The 24,438-nt window shown below is 39.4% G+C and overlaps 1 protein-coding gene across 2 annotated transcripts; it reads left to right on the forward strand.

Moving 5' to 3' along the window:
• The first annotated feature begins 4,335 nt into the window (after positions 1–4,335).
• On the forward strand, positions 4,336–24,320 carry ece1 (endothelin converting enzyme 1). Of its 2 annotated transcripts, XM_030776420.1 has the most exons (19): positions 4,336–4,468; positions 11,370–11,456; positions 14,063–14,201; positions 15,897–16,109; positions 16,609–16,733; positions 17,055–17,201; positions 17,447–17,512; positions 17,654–17,842; positions 18,100–18,242; positions 18,437–18,551; positions 19,882–19,992; positions 20,093–20,191; positions 20,720–20,797; positions 20,975–21,078; positions 21,388–21,498; positions 21,595–21,662; positions 21,821–22,011; positions 22,566–22,661; positions 22,931–24,320. In XM_030776420.1, exons 1-19 carry the CDS (start codon positions 4,466–4,468, stop codon positions 23,105–23,107), a joined length of 2,262 nt encoding a protein of 753 aa, XP_030632280.1. In that variant the 5' UTR covers positions 4,336–4,465; the 3' UTR covers positions 23,108–24,320. The 2 variants fall into 2 exon arrangements, with proteins under 2 accessions (XP_030632280.1, XP_030632279.1); XM_030776419.1 differs by lacking the exon at positions 4,336–4,468 and having other exon boundaries at positions 10,828–11,456.
• Positions 24,321–24,438: the final 118 nt, after the last annotated feature.

The following is a 24,438-nucleotide window of genomic DNA, read 5'->3' on the forward strand; positions in this document are numbered from 1 at the left end:
ACCTCAGTCCGCACGAAAAGGACAGACAGGGACCACTCCACACTTGCCTCAGCATACAGTGATGAGGACACACAACACACTGCAGTCAGTCTCCTCAGTGATTGAGCCTTTCCTACCCACAGGGGTGTAGGAGTGTGAGGATTAAGGTTAATACTGGCTATTGGAGACAGACTCAAAGAGGCTCCTCCATCTTCAGATAAGAATGGTCCCACTAAACCCACTAAACATGGGTCCCACTATTGTTGAAAATCATGGAAACACTACAAAGCCTATGGCCAATGAGTTCCAACACCCTGACAGTCCTCTGGGTTTCTGTGTCCTGAGGGAAATGTCTTTTTAGTGCCATTCTCTAGTGTTGGCTGTTGTGTGCAAGCTACCAGCCATGTTGTTATTGGCAAGGACTGTGCCATGTCCAGTGCATTCTTTTCCCACGATTGATGTTCTTATCAGCAGCACCATGATTACATCTCAGTATAAAATGGAACAAAAACAAATTCTGTACAATAAGTTAGTAATAAAAACAGGAACAATGTTTTCATTCTTGTTTGCCTTCAGCCTGTTTCGTCAGTTTGCCCCTAACTCACTTTCAAGGACTTGTTAACTGGGGCATACTGATGGCATCCAAAGGGCTTGGTTGACTAATGTTGGCCTGTGCACTTCAATCTGAGTTAAATCCTGAACCACATTAGTATCAATATATACAAATTAGCTGGACATGTAATCCATACAGATGACATCAGGGTTGAGTCTGGGAAGCACTGGCCATAACAAGAACATGACCAAATTGTCATTATTTGCAAGTGCATCAAAGACAGTTCTCCTCAGGCAAACATGAAGAGGGTAATGTTAAGAACCGTTTTCCATATGCTCTTTTCTAATATTTACTTTTGAAGAGGGGGAAAATTACCATTTGAAAAATAACACTTTTTTAAAAAAAAACTTATGACTTGATTCACTCTTTTGCTCTGACCATCAAAAGCATAAAAGAAAACAGTTACATTACATGAAATATTTACAAACTTGTCTCCCTCTTATGTGGTAAATCTGAATGAGGTATCCAGGACCTCTAGACTACAGAAAAAGTTGCAGGCCTTCAGTCAAATATTTAATAAGGCATTTTGGAAAGTTTTATGGAAAACGAAAAGTTTCTGAACAAAGTGTCTTGCCATGTGCAGCTAATGCAAAAGACAAATGACAATAATTCTCTCATGTATTTAATGGTATTTTTTGCTTCACCACTCATGCCTTTTTAGAATTCTTTTCTACAAGATGTTGTTAAAGAATAGTAAATAAGGATTAAGTTTAAGTAAGTGCAAGATTGAGTATTCCAGTACAGAGGTTGGACAGAGGGGGAAGGGAGAGTTGGTGCATTTGATTTCACAAAAGCTTTACCTAAATGTATTGGTGCACTAAGAAGATGTATTCTGCAAATTCTGCCATAAATAACATGAAAAACGTAGTTTACACTCGCAGCGTCTAATGTGTGTTATAAAACAGGCAGGGAGAGCAGGGAGCGTGACCGTGAGGACAGTAACAGTAATACTGCAAAACCGGCTGTGAAACTATTTCCAGCGCATCACAGAAAAACGTTATTGTAGAGAGGAACGTAAACCAATGAATGAGTAGAAGAGTTTGAGGATTTGAGAGGGATTAGGATAGTGTCAACAACACTGACAACTCGACCACTTTTAGTACAGACTGGGTACAACCTTATTACAACCAAATGTTTAAACAGTGCAGCACATGCCAGTTTACCAGAGTAGCTAAAGAATAAACCAAATCTGTATCTTTCAATTCGTTTCAAATTTCTGTATCTTTTCTATGGCTCACAAGCTCGCGTCGTTACAGTCCAAACTCAAGGATTATCTACTTTGGTTCACAGTAACATACGATATCTGATATCAGCAATGTCCACAGCACTTCACAATGTAGCTTTCCACTACGTGAAACGATGTGCTTTTGTAGTCGATTTAATCTAATCCGTTTGGCGCGTAAAAGTGGCCATAGTGTCACATACCACCACAGCTGAATTGCACATGTCTGTTAAGCAGGTGCTGTCCAATTCACAAAAGTGACACTAACAGAATCTTGACGATTAGATATTTGCTGTAATAAGATAAATGAAGCGACTTCAGATAATTGCCTCTCGGCAAGCCTTCACTAGCAAAACTTTATCGGACAGTTTTTTGGTACTAAATAGCCATCCGTGAACAATGTCGTTTGTTTGTTTGTTTTACCAGTGTGCACGATAAAAATAAAAATAAATAAAAAAAGAATCCTGATAAGTTTTCTATTGCATGTTGTCTTCCGTGAAATTTAGTTTCCAGTCACGTTGTAACAAATAAACAAACCCTAAAATCATGGTCTTTCAACGCAGGAAAATAAGAAGCCTACTTTAACCCACGTGAGACGTGCATAAAATCTATACGTACCTTACGCTCCACTTACAGGATGCAGCACTCTGTGAGACAACAGTTCGACTACTACAAAAAGAACCCAAGATTCATGTGCCACAATATCCTCTCGTCACAGCATTTATAATATTGCTGTGCGCCGGCACAGGAGGAGAGAAGTATTGCTGGGCTTATGTCGAAACTCCATAAATAATAGTACCGTTATCTAAGCCGCGAGCTCCGCCTGTTGATGACAGGGGCAACTACCTTTACAAACCAATCACGGCAACTGACAGTGGTGCTATTCATGGATCTATATTAACTGAGCATTTCCTATTTATAGTCACTGTTAGATAATGTTTTGTGAAAATTTAATTTCTTTCATTACATTGCACCGAACTCTTTTTCTTCATCTTTGATACTGCTAAATTCAGTGTTGATCACCCACAAGATGTCACTGAAGAATCAGGAAAAAATCAAGCCCGTGTCGTTCAGCTCACAAGCGTCGGTGCGGCACCGCGGTTAAGTTAGTTGTATACTGAACATTGGCAAGATATTAAGTCAATTTATTCTCAAATAAAATTCACCAAAGTTCACGAAACAAACTTCAAAATCTGAAATTTGTAGAAGTCACACAATGGCCAACTCATTTTACTGTAAGCGAGTTTAGAACTGTTTGTCATAGGGAGATGACATTATAAAGTTATTAAGAAAATTTCAGCAAAATTCAGTGGAAGGAAAAATCTGAATCAAAATTTAAATGTCGTGGTAAATGTTTGAAGGCTCTCTAACTTACTCTAACTAACTACTACTGCTGAGCTTACATTTGTAGGTTATACAGCGATGATAAAGGTATTCATATTCTTTGGTAATAAGCTAAATAACCGTGTATAACTATTGCACGTATAGCTTTCCTAGGTGGTCCCTCGAACACAGGCACTACAGTCAGAATCGACTTTATCTAGATAAACCCGGCGAAATTAAATCACTTAATATTAAAAAAGGGAAGCAAACAAAAAAGAACAGACTGATTATTCTGAAAAATATCAAGGCTGTAGATTGTCTGTCTTCCCTTGAGTGGGTAAATTTAACTCCATTTATTTTTGGGCGTTTCGTTTATAAGAGACTGAAGAGTAAAATCCGAATGTCTTGCCATTATCCAGTATAAAACTAATTTCGCCACGGTCATAGCGATATGATGGGTAATTCTCAACCAATAGTACTGCAGGTCGTATAGAGTAAGGTCAGGTTTTGCAGACATTGAGCATTAGCGGTGCTCCTGCTAAATCCATTTAACCCCCTCTCGTTTCTTGGCATAAAAACTGCGAAAAGTACTTTTCTACAAACATAATCCCCGTAATCCTATTAACTTTTAGAAAGTTATAGACCTACTGCTTTCGAATGTTAAGCTTCTTTTTAAAAACCTCTATATCATTCCTACTCCATGAGTGTGTATGTCAAGTGACCCTTTTTATCATTGTCGCCAAATTCCTAGGTAGCCTATTCAAAGCATTGAAATTGGGGCCTGTCAATTTGCATCATGCGTGAAAGCAGAGGACTATCACAGAGCATTCATAAAATTGTTTACTTTTTGCTGTTCTGAATGCAGTGTTTAGTGTAACTGATTGAGCCGTGGTTGTCGTTCAGAAGAAATATGAAGAAGACACATACGTGAATGTGATCAAACATAGGTGATAGATCCACATCATATTTGAAGCCAGTTTGCAGCTTTCACTTTATCTGCGTTACCCTCGTGAAGTGGTGCTAAAAAAGGTATTCAATAGTTAACATTTTGGCAATCGAGATCCGCCCTCCTCCCAACGCAATTGGTCAGAAATGAACCTTGGTCACCATTCTAAAATTCTATTGGTCTGAAAAGTTACTATAATAATCTCTTGTGGGCTCTTTACAGTTATAGTCGTTAATACGCATTAGACACAACCAACGAGGTTAGTAAACTGCCTTTTAAATACTTCCCCTCGGCGTAAACCTGCTCTGATGTTTTTTCTGTGAAGGTTGATCTGTCTTTGAGGGAGGGGGGACGAATACCACGAGCCTGTGCTTCATCAGCTATGGTAAGACACAGATCTTTCCCGAATCCTTCCAAATTATTGGAAGGCTTGCCTTATTTACTACTTATGTCGTCTGCCATTGGTTGCTTTCGAATAATATGACAAGCAGTCACGAACACTTATTTTTATAACCGTTCAAGTCGTCGTGGCTTAATGTTGAGCTCATCTAAGAGTCACATTAGTTCTACTGAATCTGTTCGCTGTGCTCTCATCAAGACAGTTTGACAAGAATACTCAGTTTACTTAATCAGGGGCTGTTGTGTCAAGACAAACAGAAGAAGTCGGTGGCAAATACTATTATGTGACTGGGGCAAAGGTTACTTCAGAACAAGTGTTTTTTTAAGGCTTGTATTCGTTATTGTAACGAATATTCTGACCTGGACACAGCGAATCCAAGCGAATTCAGTGCCAGCTTGCTCCCCTCATTCCTCAGTTTGCATGGAAGTTACTTATTACCCTGAAACTATCGACAGCCTCGCTGGATTCAGCAATGCAACAGCTGGTACAGGCAGTCTTATTATGGCTGTAAATCTGTAGTTGTAAACACAGTTCTTGATGCCACTCCTTAATTCCTCCGTTGTGCAGATAAACTGTATATCGGTGTCTGTGCCCACTAATCATATTGTGACATATGGAAGTACACGCTTTTATGCTGGATGCACAATGAATGTAGACGGTTGCTGATAACATACAAGAAGGGCCATCCACGTGTCTTGATTTAGCTGTTTTCTACTTGAGTCATCACTGTGCTGGTGGTATTACAAGTTTCATCATTTGCTTCATATGTTTGTGTGTGTGCGTGTGTGTGTGTGTCTGTTTGTGCATGTGCGAGCACTGAAGTCAGAAAATGAGAAGAGTATTTTTGTGCCAGGATCTGTAGTGCCCCTCTAAATCATCCATGTGGTGGCTGTGATGAATATTTGGCCCCTGAACATACAGTCTGTCATGTGCCAGATTTTTCTCATATAGGACTGAAGTCAGTATGTTTTCTCTACCAGAAACTTTAAGGGGAAAAGAGTTCTAGGAACTTGTCTGACATTAGTGATCGTAATCATGGTCCCAGACCAAGCCTCCATCTTTCACCTTATCGCTGGCATCCATGCAGTCACATGTAATAGAGGAGCAGCTCATAGCCTCTAGTCTCATAGACTATAGTTTGGGCCAATTTAGCACTAAAGTGGTGTCACCACTGTAATCCTGTCTGCAGACTGTACATATTTTTCTATGAAATCTCAGGAATCCTTTCCAAGTTATAGCTTTTCACACCTACAAAATGTAATGGCCTGCTCATGCTGGCATGCTCACATGGTTAAATTTAGGGCTGCCCTCTGAAAGTCAAAGAGTCGAATCATCAGTCGGAGACCATCAGTAGACTGAAATTCTTCAAGTCAAGCAGTGTTTTTTTTTTTTTTTTTTTTGGTCAGTCAGTATGCGTTACAATAACAGGATACAACAGATAGAAGCTTACAAAAATGCGCAGGGATAACATTTCAGTGAGGAATTATAAATAAGGAAATCATAAACATATTTTTGTATTCCAGCAGGGCTGCTGCTGAGAGAAGTTGAAAGCTGAGGTGGAGTGGTTGGTAAACTAGGCTGGCTATAATCATGTCTCAGAAGAAGTCTAAAGTATGGTGGCATTTCGAACTTTTGAAGGACAGCCCTAACAACATTAAATGCAAATGCTGTATGCAAGAATTCCCTTATCATTCAACAATGAACATGGCAAACCACTTGAATAAGTTGCATAGCTAGATGCAAATCAGAAAAGAGACTGAAGACAAACGTTTGCTTTTTCATCTTAAACATCTCAAATCTCAAGTGTTTAATTTATTTATTTATTCATTTACACTTATCCTAAGATTTACGCATTATGTTGAAAGAGAAATACAGTAGCCTTATAAGCCTGTCCTGTTGAAGACGAGAAGTTATTATTTTATAATGGGCAATGCTGTGTACTTATTTTAAACTGTTTCATTTGTTTATTCATTTAGGCTACACATTGTTTTTAATGTTTACCGTGAAAAATAAGCTATACAAGCTTGACTTAAACAGAAATACATGTGTGCCGCCTGACTCATTATTCTGACAAATCCATATGGTAGCCCGACATTATGTGTTGGCAATTCAGATATGCTGCAGTTCAAATCTTGCATCATATGCAGCTGTCTTTTATTGATTTTTAAATGCTCAAAAATATGTCTCCATGACTCTGTTGCATTTGACTATGTAAATGTGGTCGAAGTCATCACTGAAACTCATGCAAATGGATTTTCTTATTGCCAGATAGTCTGTATGAAAAAAAGGAACGAATAGTTGAATATTCCGATCGAACAGCCTAATCCGATTCGACTGACAAAAGTTGGGTACAGCCCTAGTTAAATTAATGTCAGCGGAGTACATCAGTGTAAAATGGATGGCCCATACCAGAACTGTAGCGTACAGCAGTTACTCCTATTTCTTCTTGCCTGTAATTTTCATTTGCACCTCTAATATTTGCAGTATTAGCTGTGGTTCACCCTCCCCAATGATGCCTTTCATTCATACGAATGTGTCCCATCCTCAAATGAAATGCTTACTTTTGTCAATGTCATCAAAGCCTACAATCAAGCCATCTGGCTTTCCCTTCAGGAAGTATCATTGTGAGAAACAGGATGAGGCTTCTTTGGTATCCGGGGGAGATCATGTGCATCATGCTTGAATAGTGTATGGCACTCAGAGAAACAAATGATTTACAAAAAACAAAACAGCTTCCTCATATGAAATTGCTGTCATTATGCCACAAGCATAAGGAACTCATTGAAGTAGTTAAACATTTGCTGTACGCTACTTACAAAACTAGGGAGGCTAACAAAGTAAAGAGTTCATAAAACAGAATTAGTCATTCATTTATTAACGGAAGAAGACTGAGACTACAAGTACAGCAATATGTTGTTGCTTTCGATCCAAATAGCTCATAGCCATCAAAGAGCCACCTAAATTATTCAGTGTTGCATACAGAACTTATGACAAAATAATTTGTCACAATAAAAAATGGCTCAATAAAAGAACAAACTACAAACATGTTTATGTATTAGCTACAACTTTCTTGCCTTAGTCAATCAACCTCATTTCCACACAGAAGAAGCAATTAAACTACATGTTCACTCTAGTGTGGAATCTGCCTTTTTTTGTAACATCTTCATAAATAAAGCACATAATCATTGAAATATTTCTGGAGGAAAAATAAGAGTAAACATACTGCGGTACTTGAAAACCACGACTGATATCTGTTATATTAAGATAATTGTAGAGATCTGTTAATGAAGACAGTTGTAAAGACTACACATGCTATTTATACCATTCATTCCAGTAAGAGTGAATTAAGAACAATACCCGGTGAAATAATAGGCAAATGGCTTCATTTCAGAATACATAGGATCTATGACGTCATCCTCTATGCCGTCATCATCCTGTCTACTAATAAATGTCTATGGTTAGGGTGCTCCTTCTTATCTGCCACACTGGACTAGCTAGCCCAAAAAGACATCCCGCTCCCTTCGGTAGAGAATTAACATAATAGTGTCAGTGGCAGAATAGATACCTTCGAAACAGCCACTGTAGTTAATGGCTGTGTAGATCTGTGTTCTTAGTGCATCATACAGAATTATGGAAAATGAATCATTTTAAAGTAAAAAGCAAAAAAACTAAGAATTCAGGCATTCGATCAAAAAAAGTCTCAGCTACTGACAGACTCTAAGGTGAGTGCCGTCATGTGTCAAAAAAGATTAACTTCCCCTTTAAAGGATCTGCTGGATAGATCAGGAACTCTTTCAGCACATCAGATGAACAGGAGGCCCCTGTCCATGGTGTTTGGCCATAATCCCAAAGTCACAAGTACTGACTTGTGTGATCACAGAATGAGTTACTTTATTTTTCCCACGGACACACACACACACACACGCATTTGCACACTCACACGCGCGCACACACACACACAAACACACACACCAAACACATTCACAAACACATACTCCAGTTGTTCCCCTGGAGAATACTCCCGTGCCACACATAATTGACTGGTTTACAGGATTACGGATGAATTACTGACACATACTTGTGGTTTACTGCCTTGCTCAAAGCCAATGTTCTGACTCTGACCAAGAGTCTTTTAATATTGACCTCTCTTCTGAAGAGTTCTGGAGCACTACGCATCAAGAGAGAAAAGAGCCATTGTGCATCCACACGGTTCGCTGTATAGATGAAATGGATTACTTTTTCTAAACTGTACGATCTGTTGTTCCTGAGTTATGGAGACAGTGGCTCATATTGAGTAAATCAGACTTTGCTTACGTTATCCAGAACTTTGATCCAGTCGCACTATAAACCAGTCTGACGTTAGGCGACTTAAAGGGAAGAGCCAATGTCACTGCTGGCCCCTGACACAATTTTTGAAGGGGGTGGTTTGCAGCAACAAGGTGGTATGTTCTGAAGCACATCTGCTGAGGGCAGACTGCCAGGAAAGTGTCCAAATATGAGTGTGCAGTGTGTGATGACTCTATGCCAGCGGGGTCTGTGCCAAGGAATACCTCAACTCTGTATTACTAGTACAGAATACAGAGAAGACTAAGAGTAAACAAGTAAATATTCAAAGAGCCAGAACTCCATTGTGTCACCTTGGAACTAGATGACATGTCGCTCATTATGCCCTTTTAGGAGCCCTTTTCTGAGAATGAAACAGTGATTCCAAGGAGCTCATTTTGTGTTGATCGGATGACCTCATTATCTCTCTATCTATTTCTGAGTGGTTGTTGGAGGGGAAAATTCTCTCCTAAAATGAAAAGCCTCTATTTAATAATATACAGTCCTTTCTCAAGCCATGTTGATTTGGCATGCGCATATTGGAGATAGTTTTTAAAAGATGCTCTGTATCCTGGCAGTCTAGCGTCGATTGAAAGTATTAAATTCCAGCTGAGAAAGCCGCAAAATGGTCTGGTTCACGACTTTCTCAGAATACCAGAAATGCTTGCGGTTCCCACAGAGTTCATAATTGTGTTAGCTCTTTTTGTCTGTACGTCTTTCAGTACCTCTCCCATCAGATCCTCATTTCATGACAATGCTTTGTCTCTGTGGGTCGTGAGAAGTGGAATTGGGCAGAGCCTTTGTAGGGAGAGCCAAGGATGTATCAGTCTGTCTGGTCTGGGTGTGGAGTTTTTCAACATAGGCCTGATGGAGGTTAAGATAACACAGTCTGTGGCACAACTGGCAGCATTTGTGGATGTGTCTGTTTAAAATCAGGATCTGGCTTCACTTACTGGTGTTGTGGAGGCCTCTCTCCTGACCATTGAGACCACAGAGATCTGGCAGCTGAAAAGTGCTTTGAGGCAGGAAAGCAGAAGCATTCCTTCTATGAAGTGGAGCTAGACATCTATAGAACAGTGAGAGTTAGAAAAAGAGTTATAAGCAGACACATACTCTGTGCCTTTGAATGTTTAATGGATACCATGCAATCCGTGAGAGAGGGGATTGATTAGCCTTACTCACCATAGGGCACAAAGGAAAATGACGCTAGCAAATAGCTCAAACTTTACACTTTTGGTTATCAGGATGTGCTTGTATTGGTTCCAGAATTTAGGGAAGATTTGACTTTGATATTTAATTATGTGATATGAGCTCATATTCATTCAGCTTGTATGGCAAGTTGTATCACTGTTTATTTAAAACCACACATGCCTCCAGGGCGATATACTCCATGTATTTAACTTGCAAATCCAGCACAAGAAGGGAACAAAAATTCCGGCACAATGTAAATCAGAGAAATCTGAATGACAGATAAAACTGAATGATGACTACATCTTTATAATTTGAATACCTTCGTATTATTCATCTCAAATAAAAGATTCCTTAATATCTTTTGTGCTTGTGGTAGTACAAGTATCATGTCATGAAATATAAGTAGTGAAAAAGGCATAGAATTGCAAGAGAATAGTTTATTCAAGAAGAGAAGAGAAGAGGAGAAGAAAATAATCATTCATAGAATTATAGAACCTTTGTGAAAAATATTTATAGTAGTATTTAAAGCAATAATGTTGTTAAGTTACCACATGAGAATGTTCAGGCAGAAATAAGACAAATTGAGTATCCTACCTATTGGGTAACTAACACCGGCAACAGCCGGAAACATGTAACGGGAGTGGCCTTGAAGGAAAGCTCCACCCCCTAGCATGGAATGTCCTATGGATAGGAAAGAGTGGGTGTGGAGTAACCTCTAAGAGTTCCCTCCCAGATCTAAATGAAACTACGCTCTGGAATGCACTCATTCTCCCTCCCTCTCTCCTACTGTCTCTCTTCCTCTGTCTGTCTCTCATACTCACTCACACGTACTTACACACCCTCATTCTGAGTCACTTAAGTTCATCAAGTCCTTTCTGCTTCCTGTTTTTCACCAGTTCCTGTGCTGTATTGACGCAACATAGGATTAGTTGGTGAGGCTAGCGCTCTGTGGGAGCTCGTGTTTACAGGTCTAAACAGGGAGAGCAGCGCCAAAGCCCGGTGAGAAGAGAGTGTGGAGAACTTCTGACACATGTTTGTTGAGGAGACCATAAGGGCTGCGCTTTGGAGATTTACTGGTCGGAGGAGCTGACTGACGATCGGGGGAGGTGGAGGTTAGGAACAGAGGGAGGTGACAGTAGGTGGGGGAGGAGGATACCCCCTGCTTACACTCTGAACCAAGAACAGCCTCTAACCAACGAGGAGAAACAAACACGGCTGTAAACACCTCCTGATGGATCCTATGGGAGGACCCTTTCTAAGGATTCCCAAAGATCACTAACGATACAAACTTTATAAGCTTAGATAAACAGGGGAGAAAGCTTGTTTGGGAATGGAGGCATTGAGGGAATCTTTCTTGCATTTGACCTTTCAGATGTCTACCTACAAGCGAGCTACCCTGGATGAGGAGGACTTGGTGGACACCTCCCCAGATGGGATCTATCCTTCCTCAGCCATGCAGGTAAGATCAATTCCTTATTGTGGTTCAATGCTGACCAATGCTGTGGTCTGTAAATATTGTCCAAGTAACTTCACATTTTCCTCTGATAGGCTAATTACCACAGAGATCTGCTCTTACAGTCTTAGCACAGGACAGATGTTTTTACACGTTGTTTCCTTTTGAATCTTGGTCTAGCTGACATCTGCCATTTATTAGAACTGCTGTATGAAATGAAATATCAGTCTCCTTTTCATGCTACATGGACACTCAGAACACCTCAGATTTTCTCTTTAATGCGAATTCAACTTTCAGCAGCAGTCATTAAAGACCACTTTTATTTAACCCCAAACAGACTTCATTCAAAAAGGGACATTTACCTGTTTTACTGGCTGCTTCAGAAAATTAGTTTGAAGACTTGCCAAGCAGCTTGCCCGCCCACATGTTTTCAGTTTTAAATCACTTTTTAAACCACCTTTAAATCAGTTTTGATATGAGGAGAAAAGCTCAAAGAGTTGGAATGATGGATTACGAGCTTGATTTTGGTTACGTCAGTCCAGGATTGTTATGTGTGTTTGACAGTGATGAAGCAAGTAACCGCTGCTGACACATTTTACAACTTCTGACAAGTTAACTGAAGTGGTGTTATGTATTGTTGCATGCACTCTTGTTCATAGCCAAAAATATAACACTTAATAAGAATTGTAAATGGTATTGAAACTTGAAGAGTTTAACTGTCAACAGAAATAGTGGAACAACACTTTGAGGTTTGGTGGAGCATATTTGTGCTGGAATTAAAGTTTACTCAAACCAACTCAGAGTATCTGTCAACCAAGTGGACCATTACATTTATCATTAACCAAATGGCTGCACACAAGTTTGTGTTTGTCAATGTCATGCTACGTGCTTTCATTTTCCTTTATGCATTGTATCCCTGACAATGACTGCTGTTCATATTGGCGTGGTTATCCATGGTCTGATATCTTTTTAGTCAACTGTACATACACTTACACTGAGTGAGAGGTGTTTCTTGGTCTGTTGCGGTTTTCAGATTAGTTATTTCAGTTTTGTAAAAGTACATCTTCATCATCCCCTTTTAATTCACTGCTGAGAACCTGAAGTCCCTTTTCCTCTAAATACAACTAAAATATTTTCTCTGGCCCACAGGCAGTATTAAGTGTCCTAAGCACTTTATTTACAATAAGTTCACTTTCTCTCTCTTGCCCTCTCTCTTTCCCTTTCTCTCTCTCTCTCTCTCTCTCTCTCTCTCTCTCTCTGCCTCTTTCTCCCCAAATCATTCTTTGTTTTGTCTCTGCTATAACAAACCATTTGATTCAGATTTTGCTATTCCCAGAATCTGCACACAGAAACCCAGTATTATCCGACATATACCCGCACACTGAGCTTAGTCCAGGATTCTGCTGATGGGCGTGGACACGTTGACTTTTGAACTCTTTGAACCTTTTGGGAGTAAATCGTATTACAGAGGTTCAGGATAATTTATTTAATTTGGTCTCGGTGTTCCTTCAGAGCAGGAGTTCATTCTGAGAATTAATCCATAAATCCCATCCAGTGATTTGTCATATTGTTTATCAATTTCAGTCCTGGGGTTTTAATCCAGTATTAACACACCTTATTAAGGTTGGGGATTAGTAATCAAACCATTTATTAGTCTAAGGTGTCAGGGTAGAGGTAGAGAAATGGCCTGTTTCCTTGACAGAGAGTAAGAAACACGGATACTGAGCATAAAGAACGTCGTACGTTTATAGAATGAAAATTTCACGTTCAGTTATATCTTCAATTTCATTTATAAATTTTTATTTTACAGGCACTTTAGTTCATAGTTTAGTTCTGAATGTAATGGCTAATTTTAAATAGTCTTCAAACCAGAGAAAGCCATAAATATAAAAAGCATATTTGCTCTGATGTGTTAACTAAACAGACATTTCCTGGTTCTGGGGAAAGTTTAGCTCTTACTTGATAAGAATGAAAATCTTGTGTTCGTCATGTTTTTATGGCACCAAGTGGTTTCAGACAGATGTTGTCATATCCCTATTTAGTCATTTGGGTTTGTTATAGTCAAAACAACATTGTACCCAACAAACCCAAAACATAGAACCCATTGTATTGCAGAAACTCCCCCAGGGTGTCCACTCTGTGTTCTTTTATAAAAAGCAATAAAAAGAGGACCAGTATCAGATGACATTAATGATGAGAAGAAATAATAATACTAATAATATTAATAATAATAATAATAATAATAATAATAATAATAATAATAATAATAATAGTAATAATGATTTACATAGGCACATAGGAAAAAAATGATCTCATCTTAGCTGGCTGTCTGGCATGGAAAGTTTGTTACATATTGAACCACAGAATAAGTTGTAAGTTGATAGTGTACTACTCAGATACATTACTTGAAATTAAGCACAGTATGTTATACTTAAATAACAGTTTTAGTTTTGATAACCTTTGGTCATGTCCTCAGTATAAATGTGATACAGATGTATCAAGACTGGTTGGTGACACTTTTTGAAAGTCATAGCTTATTAATGAAGGCTCTGAACAAATAATGTTTTTTTTTTTACCCGTTTGTGAGTGTGTTTCTGTCCTTTTTTGTTCAGGTAACAGTGCACCGTGGTTCTGGACCAAGGTGTTGGACTGAGAGAACACACGTGGAGAGGAGAATGGTGGTCGTGACATGTGCACTTTCTCTGGCTTTGTTCATCTGCATTCTTACATTAGGCATACACTATAGAGAGGGTAAGTAACTAATGTTCAAAAGCCCAGTTATCACAGGCAGAAAATCTTATCTTATGTTGTTCTCTTTTTGCGGTTCTGAGCAACATAGATTTTTGAACAAAAGAGCGCCATGTGAATGTATCTTATCTTATAACTGGTATTTAGCATTCCATTGAAGATGATATTCTCCGGGAAGGTTTACAAATGCTTTCCCAAGGGGAATGTTCATGTTTTCTGTCAATTACAACATGTGTTTTTAAGCTGATTAAGTTCGATGATATGATCTAGAGCTTCTGTAAGGACCATTTACCTCCCATTTTGTTTTTATGGCTCAGAAATTAATTTCCTCCTATTTTCAGTGGAAACTAAATGCCACTTCCTGCCATTCAACCACCCACAACTCTCCATACAAGACAAATCACAGTTTAGAACAACTGCTCCCTCAGAAATATTCTTTGGCAATAATGTTTACTTTTCCTTCCCTTTCCATTCTTCGACAGTTTTTGTAGACCTCTTTCCATCTTTTGGTTTTATCACTTCGGTTTAGGGATGAGGATGTACCGATTTAGCCAAATGTTTTTTTAAAAACATACAATGGAGTCATTGTAGCAGCATTCTTCCCTCCTGCCTGTCCTCCCTCTATCAGTTAAATAAAAACAGGACCTTTTCACTGTAATGATTCTTAACATCAGACCTAACAGTAACATAACCTCCCACCATGGACCGAAGCCCAGCTTCAAAACACTTTTTTTTTCTTTTTTATTTGACACATCAACACGTCTGACTGAGAATAACCTCCGTTTCTGAATGTACAGTACACTCAAAGCTACGCAAACTGAAGCAGAGTCCTGGAGAGGATTGTTTTAAGACCCGACAAACAGTTGTTCTTTACTGAACTAGTGGCTAAAATCCACCAGCGCATATATGTTCATATACTTACAAATGCCTTTTGCATCCATTCTTAGATGCATTCCGGAAAAATTCTCCTCCTGCAGTAAATCTTTGTATCTGTGTATGTGTCAAACTGTTGTTTGGAGTATCAAGTATCCACTTTGTCTTAAGAATTAATATCTAACAGTAAATTTCAGATTGGTGAAAAGAATTGGTGTGACAAAATGCTTCAGATAGAGCCCAGGTTTGTCTTTGATTTATCATTTCTCCATCTGGCACATCTAGATGGGACAAGCAGAAGAGTAATTCTGGACACTTGTAATAAAGGGTAGTTATCACTGTCTGAATTCGTTGGGGTGTCTGTGTAGATGTGTGTGGGAAAACACATCTTCCTGGGTTTTTTTGTTGTTGTTGTTGTTTGTTTGCTTTTCGCGTTTTTTTTTTTTTTTTTTTGCTGTCTCCTATAATCATCTCCAAAGTCATTCTGTACATTGGCTCCCCCATTGTTTTCTATCCCATCTGATTCAAACAAGAACGTTTTCTTTGGAACCAAATTTTTTGGCATTCACTTGCAAGAACTGAACAGGTCCAGATGGTTCTGAAAACAACAGCCCCCATACGTTCTCAAACTGTGAAATACATTTAAAATATTTATGATGTTCCATATGAATTCATTGCAATGTATAGCTTACATAAACAGTAGACTTCGCCAAAATACAGTTGATGTATTAGTAATATTGTTCCCTCCCTTTTTAAACTTTTGAATCTGTTTGGGTCAGAACGAAACACCATGGATCAGTGTTATAAATTATTCTCCTGTGATAGGTCATCCAGGGCTTTGTCTGTCAGAACCGTGCATCACAGTCGCCAGTTCAGTTATGGGGGCTTTAGACCGCTCAGTAGATCCCTGTCAGGACTTTTATAACTTTGCCTGCGGAGGCTGGATGAAGAAGAACCCCCTGCCCGAGGGCAAGTCCCGCTGGGGCCCCTTCAGCAACCTTTGGGAGCACAATATGGCTGTGATGAAGAACCTGCTGGGTAAGCACCTCTATATTTGATAACGTGATATTAAATGAATAACCAAAACCAAGCTTACGTGCTAATTTTCTAAAACTTTGTTTCATGGGCCCTAAACTAAAGCACCATGTCACTCCTCTTGGTATATAGTGACCACTTTGTAAATGCAGAATTTTAATCATATAGTTAGAGTAAGAAATTATAAAATGAACATTGATAAAAGATGTGTTTTGAAAGGATCTGTTTTTTTGTTGTTGTTTTTTTTTAATTTAATTTGACAATATATTGAGAAAATTCAGTTTCAGATGCATCGGTCATATTTGAAAAATCTGTTACATTAGGTCTTACATCTGTTCTTAAATGTACCATCTCTTATACCATCTATACAATGTGTCACTTGAATCTACCTGAGCAAATTCCGTTGAGTCTGTTGAGCTGATTCTGAAGCAAAGTGCAAATCAGACTAAGATATGCTGCACTGTACCTATTAAAGATAAGTAACATACTGTGCTTTTATCAGAGAACACTACTAGGCAGGACCTGAGTAAAGCTGAACAGAAAGCCCAGTGGTACTACCAGGCCTGCATGAGTGAAGCTAAGATTGAGCAGCTTGGGGCGCAGCCACTGCAGGAGCTTATCAACCAGGTGCAACACATATGCTTTGAGTGAATACAGTAAAGCCCTATATAAACACTGCCTCTCACAGCCCTAAGGCCTGTGACATGCGAAGATAGCAACCTTGTAATGTGGAACTATAAACTCAGTTACATTAAACCATTTTTATGGGTTGAGAACTTAGATCATAAAAAATATTAAGTAATATTTTAGTGATGTTGCAAATGCTGATTTCAGATATTACTCTTTGTATAGATTTGGGCATTACAGAAAGTGTTTTATGTTGCATACAAGTACATATTTACATAAACTTTTACATGGAGTCCTCTTTGTAAGAATACGGTCTCTCAGACAGGTGGCTGGGCCTTAAACGGCCCTTGGGATAAAGATAATTTCCAGGAGGTTTTACGCACAGTGTCAGCGAACTACCGCACTTCTCCCTTCTTCACGGTCTTTGTCAGCACAGACTCCAAAAATTCCAACAGCAATATCATTCAGGTGGGTTCCCTCATGGCCAGCTGTCCAGATTCCTGGCTCATCATTTGTGTTTTTATAGACTCTCGGCTGTGTTCTTTTCCCTTATATAGATTTTTCAGTTGTCAGGAAAGGTTTTGTTTTGTCTCGACTTGCTTGGCTATCTGTTCTGTTGCATTCTGGTGTAAGTTAGAGCTTAGCTCCACTAACACTAGATGAAAGGAGGAGTAACTGTAGAGGTTGAAGTCATAGCTTTTCTCTTTCTGCAGGTGGACCAATCGGGGCTGGGGCTGCCTTCCAGGGAGTACTACCTCAACAAGACAGCAAATGAAAAGGTAGGAAAAAGGAATTTAGCTAATTCAGCATAATGTATGTGTTCCAAATCCAAAGATGCGAAAATGATTTGGCCTACTCTGTTATGAATGTAATGACAAAGTTGTTTTTTTTTTCTTTTACCATACCGACTATGATTGCAGTATTTGAAGGCGTACCTAGATTTCCTGGTGGAGCTGGGGGTTCTTTTGGGGGGCTCGGAGGAGAACTCTCGGACCCTGATGCAGGAGATTGTGGACTTTGAGACCACCTTGGCCAACATCACCGTTCCACAGGAGGAGCGACGAGACGAGGAACTTATTTACCACAAAATCCAAGCCAAGGACTTGGCAGTAAGTACCATGTACTATTTATGAGCACTGAACTTTCACTCATCATTTGGACTCCTCTATTAATATCAGCTTGGTACCACTCATATAATAGTTAGCACATTTGGTAAGCATGCAGCATTTAAAATTTTAAAATCTCCTGTACTGCTCAGCAAGACATTTTCTTTATACATCTGATTTCTCCCCGGTTGTCTGCTGTGCGTGTATGCGTGTGTGCGCGCGCGCGTGTGTGTGTGTGTGTGTGTGTGTCCGCCTGGTAGACACTGGCACCTGCCGTAGATTGGATGCCCTTCCTAAAAGCCGTGTTTGCCCCCGTTACTCTTAATGAGTCGGAGCCTGTGGTGGTATATGCAAAGGAGTACCTGCAGAAAGTCTCCGACCTCATCCAGAACACTAATAAGAGGTACCAACAGTAATCTAATGGATAATATATACAACACAGTAGGACACGGTGTGTCCCAGTCAGGGTTCTTTTTTTCTTTTTGGGCCTGATTCAGCATGTACGTTTCTATTTTGGCTAGTCCCAGAGGTCACCATGTTTTTTTCTGTGCAGACAGTTGATTTAAAAGAACACCATGTACTCTGTTCTCTTCCCAGTATCCTGAATAATTACATGATCATGAAGGTGGTGAGGAAAATGGTTTCTATCTTAGACCAGAAGTTTCAGGATGCAGAGCAACGCTTCCTTGAAGTCATGTATGGGACCAAGAAGGTAAGAGATGGCAGTGTATACAGTCCATAAACATTTTGTACTCAAAAGTCATAATTCATTTCTCAATAGCACCATTCCTCACTCAACTCTCTCTCTCTCTCTGTGCCACTGCTGCCAAGTACATGTACAAAATAGAGGGCAAAGGCTGTGATGACTGCCACTGATGTGCCCTCCACGTGACTCTTTCAAAAGTCTCTAAGAACAACAGTCTGCAAAGCCCAGGAGAATCAAAACAAGGCTCAAGCATTTTGTTTTTCAGCTGACGTCAAAACTCGTGATCCGTGTAAAATCACAAGTCCTACCGGCTCAATTATGTGATCGTATATGTGATTGTTCAAAACTGTGAAACCATAGTGTAATCTGACACAGGTAAAGGCATGCAGAAACCTGCTTCAAGGCATGTGCACCACTGAACAAAAGGGTTAACTGGATAGAAGGGAGGTCCTTTACAGTATGATCAGTGTCCCTGTCTGACAGATAGTAGATTGATTAGCCAAGAGTGTGTGTGCTGATAGTGGAGGGGTGTGTGTTGTGCAGAGCTCAGCTCCTCACACTCTTATCAGAGTAGGATCCTCTTCCCCTGGCCTTGCTTTCCGCTGGGGTTACACTGAAATAACAAGCTGAGGACTATTAGCAGGGAGCCATGTGTGTGCTTGCATGTGTACATGCTTTTGTGTGTGTTGGGGAGGCAGAGAGAAAGAGAGAGAGAGAGAGCAGTTTTCCAACTTAAAGAACACATTTATCTACAATGTCAGAAATGTATGCTTTTCCCATATGTGACTGTATGGATGTGTCTGTGTGCATATGCATATATGCTGATACACGTCACTGGCACCCAAACTCTTTCTTGTCTATCACACTCGCAGTTTATGTCCATGTCAACTTGTCAACTTTTTTCCTCCACTCTGTATCTGTATCTTTTCCTTTCATTCTCTCTTTCTCTCTCTCTCTCACACACACTCACTCATTATCTGTCCCTTCTTCTCCTGGCATCTCAGTTTTGATTACAAACATCCCAGCAGAGAGGGGAAGTTGAGAGTGTAACAGGGTTTCCTGTAGCTGCCAATCTCTGCAAGTCTTAGACAAACAACTTGGAGCCTTTTGGAAAGAAAAAGAGACATAACGTCTGTGCACAGTTCTCAAAAGAAATGAATATTAATGCAGCATTTCATTTTTGTGCAGGAAATACTGTTTTGTTTTGTTTTTACCCCATTGTGGAGGGTATATTTGAGATTTGCGTCTAGTTTTTGGTAATGAGCGTATGTGTTTTCTTTTCTGATTCTCGGCAGTATATTTTTCACTTCTCTATCTTATGTGTTTGACGTGGCAGAGTTGCACTCCACGCTGGAAGCTGTGCGTCAGTGACACAGACAGTGCTTTAGGCTTCGCTCTCGGGGCCCTCTTTGTCAAAGCCACCTTCGCCGAGGACAGCAAGGCCTTTGTGAGTGTCATCACATCTGTCACAGATACGTACACTCACACCTCTCACCGTCGCTGTTTTGGTGTACATCCTGACTACTGTTTCCTTGTCTGTCTGTCAGGCAGAAGATATGGTCTCTGAGATCAAATGGGCCTTTGAGGATAGCCTGAAGTACGTAGGCTGGATGGATCCTGAAACCAAAAAAGCTGCCAAAGAAAAGGTGAGAGGCAGAAACTCATTTGAATGTGCCAAGCAAAAAAAAAAAAAAAAATCTTTTCCTCCATCCTGGCGCCTCTAAACACAGACGGCACAACATTATCACCCAGAGAAAATCTCACATTTTTCTTTTTTTTACGCCAACATTGCTCTTGGCTTTGTTCTTTCTCCTTCACACTCCAGCCTCATTACATTCTCCGATGTTGTTTTAAAACAATGGTAATAAGGCCCTGCCTGGTTGTTGGTTGATTCAACTAACTGAGCTTAAGTCGATTCAGTCTTTTTTCTTTTTTGTGCCTTGAAGTATTTCTCTGTATGCTGACATAGGTGTCACATAAAACATATATGTTTGTAAAGGTAAATGTTAACATAGTAATGTTCTGCATTTGTGTGTTGGAGGTCTGTGACTTGTAACCTTATTAGCATTTTTAAAAATTACTTTTGGCAAGAATCTGTTACTCTGTCTCGCCACCTGGTGTCCAATCAGTATTCGTTTTGTGAAGCATCTGAGATTGTTTCTCTTCTCTTCTAGGCAGATGCAATATACAACATGATTGGATATCCAAAATTTATCATGGATCCCAAGGAGTTGGATAAGGTGTTCAATGATGTAAGTACAAAGTTACCCCAGAGTAATTCATTCCTTTTGATGAGGCAATAGACACTTAATTCTTCAGAAGAGAATTTATGGTCCAAAACAAAAAATGCTGTGTTATTATACAAAAAAAAAACTTTGTATTATTACATTGTCACTACCTGCCTCTCTAATTCTACTCCTCCCTGTTAGTTTGAAGTAGTGTCTGATCTGTACTTCAAAAACGTCATGCACTACTATAACTTCTCGGCAAGAGTGACAGCTGATCAGCTGAGGAAGGCTCCTAACAGAGACCAGTGAGTACTGCCTCCACTCAGGCCCCTGTGTGCTGACTCTAACAAACAGAGCTAACATTCCACCTCACTGATCTCTCTCAGTGTCCTCAACTCAACTGAGCCCATCACTCTTACACAAATGTCTGCTCCAGCACTAGTATGAATCATGAGAGAGAGAGAGAGAGGAGAGATGGAAATAGACAGTACATAGCATAATATAATTGTGGTCACTACAGTCCTCTGTATACCAGTCCAAAGAGATAGATAGAGAAAGCATAATGAAAGAGGGATGAGTAGTGTCTGAGGACAAACTGTCTTCCTCATATACAGATGGAGCATGACCCCGCCCACTGTGAATGCCTACTATAATCCCACCAAAAACGAGATGGTGCTTCCTGCTGGCATCCTCCAAGCTCCCTTCTACAGCCGTGCCTGGCCAAAGTAGGTTTTCAAAGCCCTTACCTGCCATCTAATCTATATACATTTATACTTGTAACATATTTTATATTGTCTTCATTATAATTTTGATCTTTTTAGGGCACTGAATTTTGGTGGTATTGGTGTGGTCATGGGACATGAGCTAACCCATGCTTTTGATGATCAAGGTAATTTACTGGAATTAAATATAGTTCTGCATTTCATAGAAAAAAGAAATATGACAGGGAAATGGACAGTATAAAACAGTATAACAGTAAAACCTATGTAAAAATACTTGTATAAAACTTGTTTATGGTGTGACAGTGCATTGTATGTAATGTGATAGGGAGAGAATATGACAAAGATGGGAATCTGCGTTCCTGGTGGAAGAACTCATCAGTGGAAGCCTTTAAGCGGCAGACCCAGTGTATGGTGGAGCAGTATAGTAACTACACCATTAACAAAGAGCCACTCAATGGGAAGCACACTTTGGGAGAGAATATCGCTGACAATGGTGGACTAAAGGCAGCATACAAGGTTTGTTACAAAAAAAAATTAAACAAGGCACAAAATCGTACTTATTCACGAATGATTAAATTAAAGTGAATTTAAATGGTATTAATTGTGGCGTTCAATAACTCTTTCTAAAAAAAAAAAAACCCCACCATGTTTACTTTCCAAAACAACATGCTGATCTAGATGACACGTAAACGTACAACATGCAAGGCATTGCGTTCTGCTTCTGTTCCTCATTTGAGATTTTTTTGTTATTGGGAACTGTGGCCTATCAGTGGTGGAAAATCAGGGTTGTGTACCTCACTGCAAATCCTTGAAATGTAACAGGTGGCTCAGAGCAGTCCGCTTAACCTCCGGGCACTCTCTGGCGCTCACACATTCTTTCCGTTAGATGAAAAGTCATAGGTTATGGAGCAGATGAGCAAAGCATATGGCAGGAGGAGTCTCTGCACGACAAGCTTTAATATGAAAGACGAAACAAAATATAGGCGTCGGGGTGCTTTCGTAGCTGTCTCACTTCACTAATGTTAAGATATAATTATGAAAGCTACGACCTTATCTTGCTTGCTTTGCAGGCTTATGTGAACTGGATTAGGAAAAATGGGGAAGAGGAAACACTGCCTGCGCTTGGGATGACAAACCATCAGCTGTTTTTTATTGGATTTGCACAGGTAGGTGTCCTCTAAATGTTTCCGTTCTCATAAATCTTGTCTTATGACTGTCTATTAAGAGAAACTAACCTCATCGTTTTGAAATTCAATGACATAAATTGTGTTATCTATACGATCAATGAAGATATTAACATTAATTTAATTAATTAAATTGATTACATTAATTTATTTACTTATTTAATTTACTTATTTAACTTATTTAAGTTACGTAATATTAGTTCAGCTGAGCTTTAACAAAGCTATTTTGCCTCTTCTCGCTCTCTTTGCAGGTGTGGTGCTCAGTTCGCACGCCAGAGAGCTCACACGAGGGTGTCATCACAGATCCTCACAGTCCATCTCGATTCCGGGTCATTGGCACAGTCTCCAACTCGCATGAGTTCTCCAAGCATTTCGGTTGTAAACCAGACTCCCCCATGAACCCAAGACGGAAGTGTGAACTGTGGTGATACTAACTCAGCATTCTATTTACTGTCCTTACTCCTTATTGTCCACATGGGCAAAGTGAACAGAGGAGGAGAGGTCCTGGATCTCTGAAGGCCTCCCTGACATGGTGGTCTCAGAACTACTGCTTGCCCAGCTTTCCGTTCTCAGGTTGCATTATCTGGACTGCCATAGCTGGATGACTAACCAGCTCCTGTTCACTTCTTTTTGACAAGTGATTTTAAAAACATACATTAATTTTCCAATGGACTTTTGTGTGCTAATAGGAGGAGCACTCTAAACACTGGAAACCAACCAAATGGTTACAAAAATGGCATCTTTTCTGCCAATCAGGTTTTGCGACTTAATGCTATTCCAGCATGTGCCTTTATTTTTCTAATGGGAAATCATATTTATTTTCTGTCTGTAATTTCTTTGTTATATTTTTATATTCGTAAGTTTACTCTCATAATGTGCCACAAGAATGTCTAAATACAAGTGTTCTGTAAATATGTTATACTGTCCCCACTAAATTCATCTGCAGATTGTAAATGTTTCAGGATGCACTATCTAAATGTGATTTCCATAGTGCACACATACAGCCATTCATTCAAACTTATCAAAACTCTTCATGAAACCTCAGCTCATATCTGGAAAACAAATAGAATAGCCAAAGAGTGGCTGGGATTCCGATTTAAAATGGAACTGTGTCATTTTTAGATTCCAGCCAGTTTTCCTAATCTATGCGTAGAAAAAGAAGCCATGCTGAAGTGCAGACTTGGATGCTATATTATGATAAATGGTTTTGATTTTGCACTATGGTGGTTAAGCATATTGTGGTTCTGGTAACAGACTGTGTTACCTTTTTGTCTATAGTCATCCGTGTATAATTGTTTCATAAGAGGGGAGCTTAGATTGTACATACGGTTTGCTCCGCAGTCATCGTTAGTGTGAGTCTCTGTGAAGTCAGAATCATGCTGTGCCAAACTTGATACTTTGTTAATTGTGGGTGAAGAATGTGCAAGGCTGCTCCGTTCAACATGATCTGACTTGAGGCTTGAGGAGTAGTAGTTAAGTATTTCGTGAAAAAATACTGATTATATTCTGACTCCATTTGAAAGACTGAGATGGCCAAAAAGTATTTCAGTTTAACCAGCCTTTTTACTACATATAGAAAGCAACCTACACTCCTCAGTGTCAATATGTGAATTAATTGTACACTTAAACAACCTAATCTTTTTTTTTTTTAATCTCAGAAGCATTACGTCAAATAAAAATTATTTTATTATAACATGTATTTGTGTATTAATCTACTCTTGTTGGCAAAATATGCTGGATTGTTAAACTGAGTTTGTGA

This window comes from Chanos chanos, chromosome 6 (assembly GCF_902362185.1).
Source record: "Chanos chanos chromosome 6, fChaCha1.1, whole genome shotgun sequence".
Taxonomy (NCBI): Eukaryota; Metazoa; Chordata; class Actinopteri; order Gonorynchiformes; family Chanidae; genus Chanos; species Chanos chanos.

Excerpts from the sequence above, each read along its gene's own strand:
- ece1 (XM_030776419.1), top strand. The coding sequence starts at position 11,328 with ATGGAGGCATTGAGGGAATCTTTCTTGCATTTGACCTTTCAGATGTCT. Across the intron at positions 16,734-17,054 it reads TGCAGGAGCTTATCAACCAG|ACAGGTGGCTGGGCCTTAAA; the intron begins GTGCAACACATA and ends ACGGTCTCTCAG. Across the intron at positions 22,012-22,565 it reads GACTAAAGGCAGCATACAAG|GCTTATGTGAACTGGATTAG; the intron begins GTTTGTTACAAA and ends CTTGCTTTGCAG.